At 40.4% G+C, this 12,684-nt stretch overlaps 2 protein-coding genes across 2 annotated transcripts in view; both read right to left on the minus strand.

Moving 5' to 3' along the window:
- INPP4A (inositol polyphosphate-4-phosphatase type I A) overlaps positions 1 to 12,684 on the minus strand; it is a 220,965-nt gene that overhangs the window by 93,441 nt on the left and 114,840 nt on the right. The gene's annotated exons all lie outside the window — the stretch shown is intronic.
- Positions 1 to 12,684, minus strand: part of LOC137544919 (inositol polyphosphate-4-phosphatase type I A-like) — a 130,627-nt gene that overhangs the window by 3,077 nt on the left and 114,866 nt on the right. The window contains exon 19 of the mRNA XM_068266016.1: positions 6,413 to 7,696. Within this exon, the coding sequence (XP_068122117.1) occupies positions 6,413 to 7,696 (1,284 nt within the window). The remainder of the gene's footprint in view (positions 1 to 6,412; positions 7,697 to 12,684) is intronic.

A 12,684-nucleotide genomic window follows, 5' to 3' on the forward strand; every position in this document is an offset into this window, starting at 1 on the left:
ATATGGTATGGGACAATTGGTCTTTTTAATAAGCCATGGATCCTAGATGTCTTAAAGTGAACCCGAGGTGAGAGTGATATGGAGGCTGCCATATTTGTTTCCTTTTTACCTCCTTAGCAGTACCCCCGAGTCAGGCTCGGGACAGAAATCCACAGCTCAGAGTAGTAACCCCGAGCTGGATCCATGGGAGGTGTGTAATGTGCAGGGCTGCCGTAGATCTATCTAGTGGTATAATTTTTAATGTCCAAAAGCTTATGAAAAAAATATAGTAAATTTAAAAGTAATCATACCGCCAGGTAGGTTAAACAATACTAGTTGCCTGGCAGCCCTGCTGGTCTATTTGGCTGAAGTAGTGTCTGAATACCCCAGAAACAAGCATGCAGCTTATCTTGTCAGTTCCAACAATACTGTCAGAAACACCTTGTTCAGGGGCTGTGGCTAAAAGTATTAGAGGCAGAGTATCAGCAAGAAAGCCAGGCAACAGGTATTACTTAAAAGGAAATAAATATGGCAGCCTCCATATCACTCTCACCTTGGATTCACGTTAATTTATGACTATGGCCGATTTAGATTTTTCTGAATTAATGAAAATGTGTCAGAACGGTGAAATGTCTGCTGTTTGACATGCAGCTCTTTATATATGACCATCTGGTCAATAACAAAATCTATCATACTTTATTATATGTCAGATGTTGGAAGGCATAATTATTTTGTTTTTGGGTTTTTATTGGTAGATTTGCCGACATGATTCTTTTTTTTTTTTTTTTTTTTTATTTTGTCAAGTGTTATAAGTATAAGAGATGTTTTTCTATATATTTTTATATGACCTTTAATATATGGTGTACAATTGTGGTGGTTCCTTCTAAGCGCTCTTAATTTCCAGACACTCTGACTTGCCCCGAGGAAGCAGCTGTCCTGTGTCATTAATACAACTTTACTCTCCTTGAAAAGTTACAATATCACCACCAAAGTGTGGAAAGGTTTATAATCTAATTAATCAAAGTAAATTGGTTCCAACCTCAAAATCAGCAAATTTCCGTTCCAGTCCTGTCTGTTTTGTATGGGCGTGTACACACAGTCAGTGAACAGTTCCAATCCTGTCAGGTAAACATGATAGAAAACTCACGCAAAACTGACAGGACTGTAACAGAATTGTACAGATTTACGTGTGAACCAAGCCTAAAGCCTCGTACACACTTTAGATTATGGTCGCCTGGCAGGGTTCAGGAATCAATTTCTTGGATGACAGTCTGTAGTCCAAACTGTACAGATGTGTCCGTAGCCTGCAGGCTAGCGACAAATTCCGTTACTATGAAGGGGGCAGAGGGATATGTGGCATGTGATGAAGTGGGAGGAGTAAAGATGGAGAACAATAGTGTTGGGCTGTGCTCCAGCAAGAAGATCCGGCAGGCCAATGCATCGGGGCCCACCATACACACAATAGATTATCGTCGGAGGCTGTCTTTATCGGCCACCTCTGTTAAGTTTTATCTAGCAGTGTGCAAACTCTTAGATCGATAAATTTGACTAACTATGGTAGAGATTAGATTTTGAGTTCCTCTGTGGGAGGGTTAGTGGCGTGACCATAAAGTGCTGTCGAAATGACATTGCTATATGAATGTACAATAATAATCACATGATCAATATTTTTCATTTTGGATTACACAATTACCCAGTTAACAAGGACCAATGTCTCGAAAATCTTAAAATATAAAAATATATGTAAAAGTATACAGATAAGAAGTTTGTTTCCTCCAGAGTAATATGAGCCATCAATAACTTTTCTCCTATGTTGCTGTCACATACAGTAAGTACTGTAGTAGAAATCTGACAGAACCAACAGGTTTTGGACTAGCCAGCATCTTTTTAATACATCTTTTTCAAGGAGTTTATAAAGCATAAAGGCTATGCTGAGAATCCCCTATGGAGAGATGAACTAGCCCAAAACCTGTCGGTTCTGTCAGATTTGTACTACCTACTGTAATTGACAGCGACATAGGAGAAAAAGTAATTTATGGCTCATTTTACTTTGGAACATATGTACTTCTTATTTGTATGTGTTTGCATGTATTTCAAATGTTAAGATTTTCACGACAGTGGTCCTTTAAAAAAAAAAAAAAAAATACAAGGAAAGGTTTTCCAAGTATTTTTCTTAATCTATGCATGTGAATGGTAACTTATTTAAACACACAGACAAGAGGCAGGTATTACTGAAGTTTTCAGCAATGGTAAACTCGCAAGGGAAACCCATGTAGGTCAGCCGATTATAAAACCGCTTCTCTGAAATGAAGGTAATGGCTTGCAATTGCCAAGTCACCTAGTGTGTGTGTTATAAGGTCAGCAGACTGAAAGCTACTGTACAGCAGAATGGTCATATGTAAAGTGCTGATTTGGTGTTTAACTAGGACAAATAAAAACACTACTTGACTGTAATATTTAAAATCAAGGCTGTTCATGGTGACCTACAGTATGCAGTGAATGTGTTGGTTTACATTTTACCAGTCAACTAAAAGTTAACACAATTTTTTTTAAATCTAAGAGTCTTCTTCCGGCATGAGAACAGATTCCTTAACGGGTGTAATTTGACTAATTTTTTTTAGTTAGCAGTTATTAAAATATAATTTAGATTTTAATATTTACGGCCTCAAATGTTGGCAGAGTTTTCTCCCCTGCTGTTGAAATGGCCACAACTGAACCCTTTAAAAGAGAACCTGAAGCAAGAAATATAGATACATAATGTAATTCTATCATCTGACATGGTATTGAAACATTTTATTTATTTTTTGCTGCTGCTGTATGCTGGCAATGCATCAAGTCAAAATGTCAGTGTGCCCCTTGAATATTTGGCGTTTATTAAAAGGCTGGGTTTTCAGGACAATGAAGAAGATGCTTGCAGCACAGTGTAAAATGAGAGGCGGTACAACCCTAACTGCGATTTTAAGAATGAACAATTTGCTTGGCAGATATCTTTCACACTACTGAATCATAGTTATTTATAAAACAAAAAAATGTTTTTCCAGAGCATTACCTGACCTATACTGAACTGCTGAAGAAATAACCGTTTAGCTGTTTCTATATTCCTTCTGCTTATAAGGCATGTAACGTGTCACTTGCTGGTGAAGTATTGTCTGAATGTTCTTTACATTAGCCAGCACAGTATCATTAGCAACAGGACATGTTACTTACTTCAATCCTAGCAGCTGACTGTTGGAGGTTTTACAGCCAGAGTCACAGCTTATCAACACTGGTTAGCCAGTGCTACAACATGACTGCAATAGTTGAATATAACAATGTTTTTTTAAATGCTTTTACACGACTGTTTTACACGAAGGTTGTCCACATCATGGAAGTTTGTGACATGCATAACCTACTTTCAGGCAACCTTTCGAGAAACACATTGCAAATATGTACATTGACTAAAAGGAAGGAACGAGATGCAATCTATGTGTTGCACGCGTCTGATCAACAGGAAGCATATACAAGCTTACCACGTTTCACAAACAGAAGGATCCACATAAGTCTTGCATAAACGTCCTGATTGTTTAAACCAGATTTTGTAATACAAAATGTGAGTACTAGAAGCTATAGGCTGTCACACTGTTAAGCTGGAGATCAGAAAAAAAAATGTTAAAGGTTTTTCTTACATCACATTGTCCTGTACAATCCGAAGAAAGGAAGTAAGATTCCTTTTCTGCACTGCACTTGCTAGTCTTCACTGCTTTCTCTTTTATGCTTAAAGCAAACCTGTCCTTTTTGCAGCAGCACAAGTAACTTGTTTTTTTGATTGGTTTATTTCCTTTTTTTTTTTTTTTTTTCATTATACGTTTTTTATTGAAGAATAAATGAAATGTATAACAACATCATAAGGTGATATGCATATTGTCACTTACACATAACAAATAACAGAATCTGCATTAACATGAAACTGGAAATATTGATTGATCTAAGAGATATAGCAAACATCACTAACCTTCACATGACCCTGAGGGTGGCTAGGGAGTGCTATTGATATTACACTTAGCTGACGGCTACAGTGGGCTAGAACGAGCCCCCGTCAGCAATGACGATAGTGTTTTTCCTCGATGAGGTAAGCGATTGATCCGTGGGAATAACCTATTTGTGGTGACTTATACGCTTATGGCGCATTGTAGTATTACCATCACATACCTAAGGCAGTTGCAGGTGTAGGGGTGTACGATGCTGCTCTTGATGATAAGACTAATCACCTGAAGGCTTAAGGGAGCAAGAAACAAAGAACAAAAAAGAAAGAAAAATAAAATAAAATAAAATAAAAACAAACCAGAAGGCAAACACTTCCTAATCTAGAATTATAGTCTCAGAATTAGCTTGTCCTGGGTAATGTACTTCAAGGCTTTTTGTTATAGTAACGGGAGGAGAATTGTTTATATATGCAACCATGTTACTGGGAAATAGAACTCACTCCGTGGTTGGCCTATCCTAGCTCTTATTTTATTTTCCATAAGAATGTTCTTATGGGTAATCGCAATAATTTGAGATATGAGAAAGTGGTCTTGGGACTTCCAGTTTGAGAAAATTAAATGGTGAGCCGCGAAGATAATATGACAGACAACGGGTTTAAATTTGGGGGGTAGAGTCTCCACGCCTACAAAGAGTAGGGCTAGTTGGGGGGTTAGGGTAAAATTACACATCATGGTCCTCTGGATTAACTTCTCAATGCGTGTCCATAAGTCAGAGATGATAGGACAGTTCCACAACATATGTACATACGTTCCAATTTCTTTTTGGCACTTCCAACATAGAGGGGACATCTCCGCAGAGAAAGAGGCAATGCGTCTAGGAGTCATGTACCATCTATATAAGATTTTGCGGGATGTTTCCCAATGAGAATTGCACTTTGAAATTTTAACAATTGATTTATTTGCCGTTGCTAGATGCTTGCTGCTAATTTTACATTGAAGATCATAGGACCATATACTTGCGTAACGTAGTAGGGGAGAGATCGTATAGGATTGTAGAGCCTCATACCATACAGAGATGCCGCCCCTAAAATGACCTTTGAAATTCAACATTGTTAATATTTCGGGAAGTATGTTAGGGGGGAGTAATTTGTTGGATGAGATCAGGTGATGGACTCTATGAAATGTGAACAGCTGAGATTGGTGTAGGTCGAATTGCTGAACTAGAGTTTGGAACGATTTGAGACTGTTATTGGAGAATAGATCGGATAAATAAATAATCCCCGACCTAGACCATGTCGACATATTTAAGTTGGGGGAAAAATGTTCGAGGACTGCTATATTAGTTGGGAGGGGGATTGTTTTGATGTGGGAGGGAGGAGGATGTTTAATAAAGCTTTCCCATGATTTCAAGGCTGATTGAATAGATAGGAATGGTGATGTTGGGAGTTTAGCCCCTACAAGAATACTAGATAACAGAGTTCTGAGATTACATCCTAGTAAATTCTTTTCCAGTATAACCCAAGGCTTAGGAGAAGCAGGGTCCCACCATTGCCGGACCATGTCCAAGTTTGCGGCTCTGTAATAAAGTTCACAATTAGGGAGGCCCATTCCCCCTTGAGATCTGTGTAGCGTCATTATATGGTATGGAGTACGTACTTTCTTTCCACTCCATATAAAGTTGTTAATGCATTTCTTAATATCGTTAAACCAGGATTTGTTTATAGGTATATGTAATGTGCGAAATAGATATAAGATTTTAGGTAGCAGGAAAAGTTTGAAAGCAGCTATGCGCCCTGACCAGGATAGCCAAAACTTGGACATGGACAAGCATTCCTTTTTTAGTTCTGCAAGTAGGGGAACATAGTTGTGTTTGAATAGTTCTGAGGCGGCTCTGGAAAGATTAATACCTAGGTATGATACTGCCCAGGCAAATTTGTATTTTTGTTTTAAAAGCTGACTGGTGTGTGGGGGGAGGTTTAGGTTTAATATTAGGGATTTGCTCTGGTTTAATTTATAGAGAGAGGCTTCGGAAAATGTTTGTAGTTCTTGCATAACTTGAGGTAGAGAAACCGTGGGATTAGTTAATATCAATGCAACATCATCGGCGAATAAGCTGATGGTATGTGTTGAGTTGTCGATGTTTATTCCGGAGATTAATTTATTAGAGCGTATTTTTTGGGCTATGGTTTCCATAATTAAAACAAAAATTATGGGGGACAGCGGGCATCCCTGTCTAGTTCCGTTTGTTATTTTAAATGTTTTGGAGATAAAACCTGCAGCATTAACCCGGGCAGAAGGGGCAGTATATAATGCCATGATGGCGGATAAGATTGTGCCAGATAAGCCAAATTTGATTAAAGTTGCGCGTAAAAATTGCCAGTGGACCCTGTCGAATGCCTTCTCCGCATCCAAAGTTAGGAGCAGAGAAGGCACCCGACATAGCTCCACATGTCTCAGAACATCAATCATACGTCTCGTGGCGTCTGATGCCTGCCTGTTTTTTGTAAAACCCACTTGGTCTTGAGACAGTAGGTGGGGGGTAATTTCCATTAATCTTTTGGCTAATAGTTTAGCGTATAGTTTAGTATCAGAATTTAATAAGGATATTGGTCTGTAGTTGGTGGTGGCGGTTGGGTCTTTTCCTGGCTTGGGCAGTACTGTGATTATTGCCTCTAAAAACTCCGCTGGGATATTTCCTGAGGAGGCAAATTTATTGAATACCTCTGACAGTAGTGCTGCAATGCTATCTGAAAAGGATATTAGAAATTCATTAGAAAACCCGTCTGGGCCTGGGGCTTTGTTTCTTTTGAGAGTTTTTATCGTAGTTATGACTTCTGCTTCTGTGAAGGGGGCGTTAAGTTTATCTAATTGTGGTGGGGATAAACTCGGAAGGTTAATTTCAGATAAGAAGGCATCTATTTTTTCAGAGTTGGGTTGGGGGGTCTGGGAGTCCGTATGTAAGTTGTATAAGCCGGCGTAGTAGTCGCAGAATAGGTCTGCTATTTGTTTGGGGTTCGAGACCGGCTCTTTAGTAAGAGGGTGGCATAACGAATGAATTTTGGATTTACTCTGTTTATACTTCAGTAGGTTAGCTAGATGCTTACCCGCTTTATTAGATTGGGAGTAGAAAGTTAGCCTCGCCTTCTGAAGCATATGTTCATAATTAGATTGTAGGTGTTTAGCAAGATTTTGTCTAATGGAGAAAAGCTCTCTTTCTAGAGTTATGGTGGGAGATTGTTTGTGGAGTTTCTCTGTGTTTTGTAGTTGGGAGAGCAACAGATTATATTGCTGTTGTCTCACCTTTTTATTGTAGGAGCCTTGGCGTATTAGTATACCTCGGGTGAATGCTTTAAGGGCTGACCATACAGATTCGATACCTACCTCAGGAGAGAGATTTAGCTGAATAAATTCTTGAATGTCATTTGAGAGTTTTGTTCTAAATGGGGCATCGGACAGAAGAGAACCATTTAGTCTCCATAAAAATGGTTTAGACCCCGATAGCTTGTCATCTAACACTATGTGGGTTGGAGCGTGGTCTGACCACAGTTTAGAGCCGATAGAGGTGTCCATTACTTTCTGCAAGATGATTTTATCTGCTAAGAAGAAATCAATTCTTGAGTATGTTTTGTGTACCCCAGAGAAAAACGTATAGTCACGGTCTGTGGGATGTTGTATCCTCCATGGATCATATAAATTAAACCAGGACATTTGTTTGTCAATAAAGGTAGTTCTGTGGGGAGACTTTGAAGAGGAGTCTAGTGAAGATAAACATGCATTAAAGTCACCTCCTAAGAGGAGATGGCCTATCTGGATTTGTTTAACTTTTGCACAAAGTTTTTGGATAAACGGGCGTTGCCCTGAGTTTGGGCCATATACGGCTACCAGGGTCAGGGGTTCTTCATTTATTTTACCAATAAAGATAATAAATCTACCATTGGGGTCTAAATCCACAAGAGAGGTTTCTACTTTAAGATCCCTGTGGAAGGCCATCAGGACGCCTCTTTTCTTTTTTGAGAAGGTGCTGTGAAATATCAGGGGAAATAAGGGATTAGCGCATAGATGCGTATCTCTTTCTAGAAGATGAGTTTCCTGGGTAAAAATTATTTGGGAGTCCTGCGTCTTGACCTCCTTCCACAGTAGATGTCTTTTGTAGGGAGAGTTTAATCCCCTAACATTTAAAGAGGAGATTTTTATAGGCATGGTGCAATACTAAAATCGATATACAATAACATATACATCTTGATAGATACATATTCGTAGGTTTATTTCATTTTTGAGGACTAAGCACCGCTATTACTGCGTGTATATGTGTGTGTTTTATTTCTGATGAATATTATCTGAGAAATATATTATATCATATTTTCTCTTTTCATTAGTGTTTAATTTTAAATGTAGTAGGAGGCAGACATTTTTTTTTTGCCATTTCCTGCCTGCTGGTGGTGGTATTAACTTGGACTACCCTGGGCAGCACAGTGGCGTAGTGGATAGCACTCTCACCTTGCAGCAGTGCTGGGTCCCTGGTTCGAATCCCAGGCAGGGCACTATCTGCACGGAGTTTGTATGTTCTCCCCTTGTCTGCTTGGGTTTCCTCCAGGCGCCCTGGTTTCCCCCCACATCCCAAAAACATACAGATAAGTTAACTGGCTTCGCCTCTAAAATTGGCCCTAGACTACAATGCACATATAAATATGGTAGGGATTAGATTGTGAGCCCCTCTGAGGGCCGGTAAGTTACAAGATGACAGCACTATATAAATACTAAATGATAATAATAATAATAATAATAGTGAGCCCCTGTGAGGGACAGTTAGTGACAAAACTATATATACCCAGTACAGCGATGCGGAAGATGTCTGCGCTTTATCAATACTAAATAATAATTACTTTCATTGCTCCACAGCAGATAGCTCTGAGAACTTAAAGTGTACCTGAGATGATGGAATGTAAAAGTTTTATACATACCTGGGGCTTCCCTCAGTCCCAGTCGGCCTGATCACTCCCTCGCCATCCTCCGCCGCTTCCTGTATCGTCCGCTACGGTCCGGGTAACTTCGGCCAGTTGGAACAGGCGCAGTGCGCCCACTCGCCCCTATCATGCTCCCGCAGCTGGGTGATGGGAGCACGGCAAGGTGCACACAGCCGGTCCACGCATGCATAGTAAGTCCTAGCTCCAGAATTTAATGGGAGCCATAAAGGAAAATGGAGCAGGTGGAGGACAGCGACGGGGGACGGATCAGGCTGAAGGAGGCTGGAGGAAGCCCCACGTGTGTATAAAACTTTTACATTCCATCCTCTCCGGTCTACTTTAACACCGTCCTGAGCTTTCACCATACACCAGCAGGTGGCCTGTTCATGTTGTTGCAAAGATTAAAGGCTCGTACACACGTCGGATTTTCGCAAACGACCCATCGTTTGGACGTTTGAGAGACCGGTTGTTTGGACGTCAAATCGGGCGTGTGTACAGTCTGTCATTCAGCTGATCAGACTGGACTTGAGCGATCCACCAAGCGGATCACTCAAGTCCAGTCTCATCAGCTGAATGGCAGACTGTACACACGCCCGATTTGACGTCCAAATGACCGGATGTTCAAATGTTCAAACGACCGGTCGTTTGCGAAAATCCGACATGTGTATGTACCTTTACAGTTCCCACTTTGGCCTGTGGATGGCTTCAATTGAAATCTCAATACAATTACTCACCTTCAGCTGCATCCTGTGTCTGTTATTCATCATGGACTATGCCTCTTCCCGGTTAGTTGGCATAACTTTGTAGTTACTTGCAGACTGGAATCTCTAGATATTCCTGTACCCGTTCACTGATCTGTACCCGTCTCTAGTTTAATTAACCTGTTGCCAAACCAGTTATCCTGTCCTTAACTTTTCTACTAGCCTGCTCCTTTTGCACTGTGCCTTGATCTGCTATCCACTGGAGCAGCTGCAGCTACTAGCTAATTCTTATACTGCCCTCTGCTGTTTCTTGAGTTCCGAGCTAGAATTATATCGGGAACAGGCACACGCTGCCTAGAGCTAGTTTTCCTCTGCAAGTTGCGATTCAATCACAATTTCTCTATTTTACAAAAAAGCGTTCGATGTTTTGTGCAATTTTTCCATGATCATTTCTTTTCAAGGTGCAATTGTAACATAATCACGGTGCCCCTTTTCCACAGATTTTTCCACAAATATTGTACATGCTGAATTTTTCTTGTGTTTGGGTTGGAACAAAAAAATTGGCATACCAAACGTGGCACTGTGTGATTTTCAGTGGAGAAGGGCCCTTAGGAGAAGCATCCAAACACACTTCTCCTTTGAAGATAAACACTACTGGTCTTGGTAAATTGTGTTCACAACAGTACAACAGTGATATGCTGGAGGCACCTTTCACTGCAAATCACAAAGGGCGTAGCACAAAAAAGCACAACTTTTTCTGTGCCCTTGCTATGGTTTCCTTGCAAAGTGAATGGAAGAGAAAACACATTTGCACCAAAACTTATGCATGCAGTGTATTTGCGCATTTCCAAAAATCAGGTTGCACAAGTAGGAACAGATTACAGTAGTTTACATTAGAATGAAAATGCACTAGCAAGTGACAAAGCAACTGCACTCCAAAAACAGAACTGAAATGCATGTAGCAGGAACAAGCCCAAACAGTGAGAATTCTGTACCTTTACTTCTCTAGAAGAGAGATGAGAAGAAGAGAGCCATTTATAAATGACTCAAAGTACGATTTCATAAAAAGTAACAATTGCAAAAACAAGGGTGAAAATAAACTGATGAGAAAAACAATTGTATCCATCCTTCCCCTCCTAAAAATTACTTTTTAAGATATCCCACAGTTTTATTTTAAATTTAAATCTAGTTTTTAAGTTTTACGGTTTCATTGTCTTTGCTCAATGACACCTTAAAGGGGAACTGAAGAAAGAGGTATATGGAGACTGTCATGTTTATTTCCTTTTAGACAATACTAGTTGCCTGGCAGCTCTGCTGATCCTCTGCCTCTAATACTATTAGCCATAGCCCCTGAACAAGCATGCAGCAGATCAGGTGTTTCAGTGGTTCAGACTTATAAGTCTGATCTGACAAGACTAGCTGCATGCTTGTTTCTGGTTTTAATCAGATACTACTGCAGAGAAATAGACCAGCAGGGCTGCCAGGCAACTGGTATTGATTAAAAGGAAATAAACATGACAGCCTCCATATACCTCTCTCTTCAGTTCCCCTTTAAAGCAGGGGTAGGGAACCTTGGCTCTCCAGCTGTGAAGGAACTACAAGCCCCACAATGCATTGCAGGATTCTGACAGCCACAGTCATGATTAATAAAGGCTAATGCATGCTGGGATTTGTAGTTTTATCACAGCTGGAGAGCCAAGGTTCCCTACCGCTGCCTTAAAGTATACTAAAGCTCAAATCTATGATTGAATCATTTGTATCACTTTCCTGCTCTCAAAAGCCATTTACTGACAGGAAAATATTTTATGGCTGTAATTACTAATAGTGAGGGTTATGCTATAGTCTGACCCAGTCCGACCCAGTCCCGACCTGGATAGAAACTGTCACTTGCATACCTGATGTTTAACTCGTTCAGGCAGAGAAAGAAAAAAAAGGAACACAGCCTAGTTATTTGTGTGCTTGTCACTGTACATACACATGTCTATCTCATCATGTCACATGTCACCTTGGTTGTCCTTTAACAAACTTTATTTGGCCTCATATGCATGGCATGGCATATGCATATGAAATGCCTTTCATGTTTCTTGTGCAGCAATGATCTAAAAAGCTGCTAAGAGTTCAATGCCACTTTATTCATGACGCACATCAGAAGACTGATCAGTTTACATCTAATATTAAATGCTATACTACAGATTTCCTATAAATAAATACATCAGCACTTATTCACTGAACTTTATTTTATTCCATTAGTGACTCATTCATTTTACAGTAGTATTAAATCATGTTTTTCTGAAACATAGTAATATTTTTTTCATCATACCTAGTTTCAGAGAAATGCTTACACTGAAGCATACTATTAATAGTGTGAGGGCCGACGGCGGGGTAAGAGCAAGTCAATCTGCTGGGCTGATTGCTTGCCAGGCCCTACAGGCTGCTGTACACACGCTAGATTCTCAATATACGTGGCTGTTATCAGACCCCTTAGCAGAGTTTCCTCTAGAGTGTGTTTGAGGCTAAAGTAACCAATCACCAGCGATTTAAAAAAAAAACGCAAATCTGAAGCACTGTACAGTTTAGTGCCAGAAATCAGGGTCGCAATCACCATAGGAATCGCTGCACAAGCGCTTGCGCGATTTCAAAGCACTGCAACACTACCTAGTGGGTACCTACCCTCAAAGGTATCGCCTTGATGAAAACTCAGGGGGAAAAGTTTGGAAATGGGTCTATGCCTCATGTGCCAGGAATGGCATATAAACTTATATGGCATGACTTCATGGAGCATTAAGGCCCATACACACGTCGGATTTCCGCGAACGGCGGGTCCTTTGAGCGTTCCGTCGTTCGCCCGCTAAATCGGGCGTGTGTACAGACTGCCGTTTGCTTGATAAGGGTGAGTTTGAGCGATCCGCCCGGCGGATCGCTCAAACTCACCCTTATCAAGCGAACGACAGTCTGTACACACGCCCGATTTAGCGGGCGAACGACGGAACGACGGGACGCTCAAAGGACGCTTCGTTCGCGGAAATCCGACGTGAGTATGGGCCTTTAGTTTTAAGATAATTTCCAATGATTGACGCT

The sequence above is a fragment of the Hyperolius riggenbachi genome, chromosome 2 (genome assembly GCF_040937935.1).
Source record: "Hyperolius riggenbachi isolate aHypRig1 chromosome 2, aHypRig1.pri, whole genome shotgun sequence".
Taxonomy (NCBI): domain Eukaryota; kingdom Metazoa; phylum Chordata; class Amphibia; order Anura; family Hyperoliidae; genus Hyperolius; species Hyperolius riggenbachi.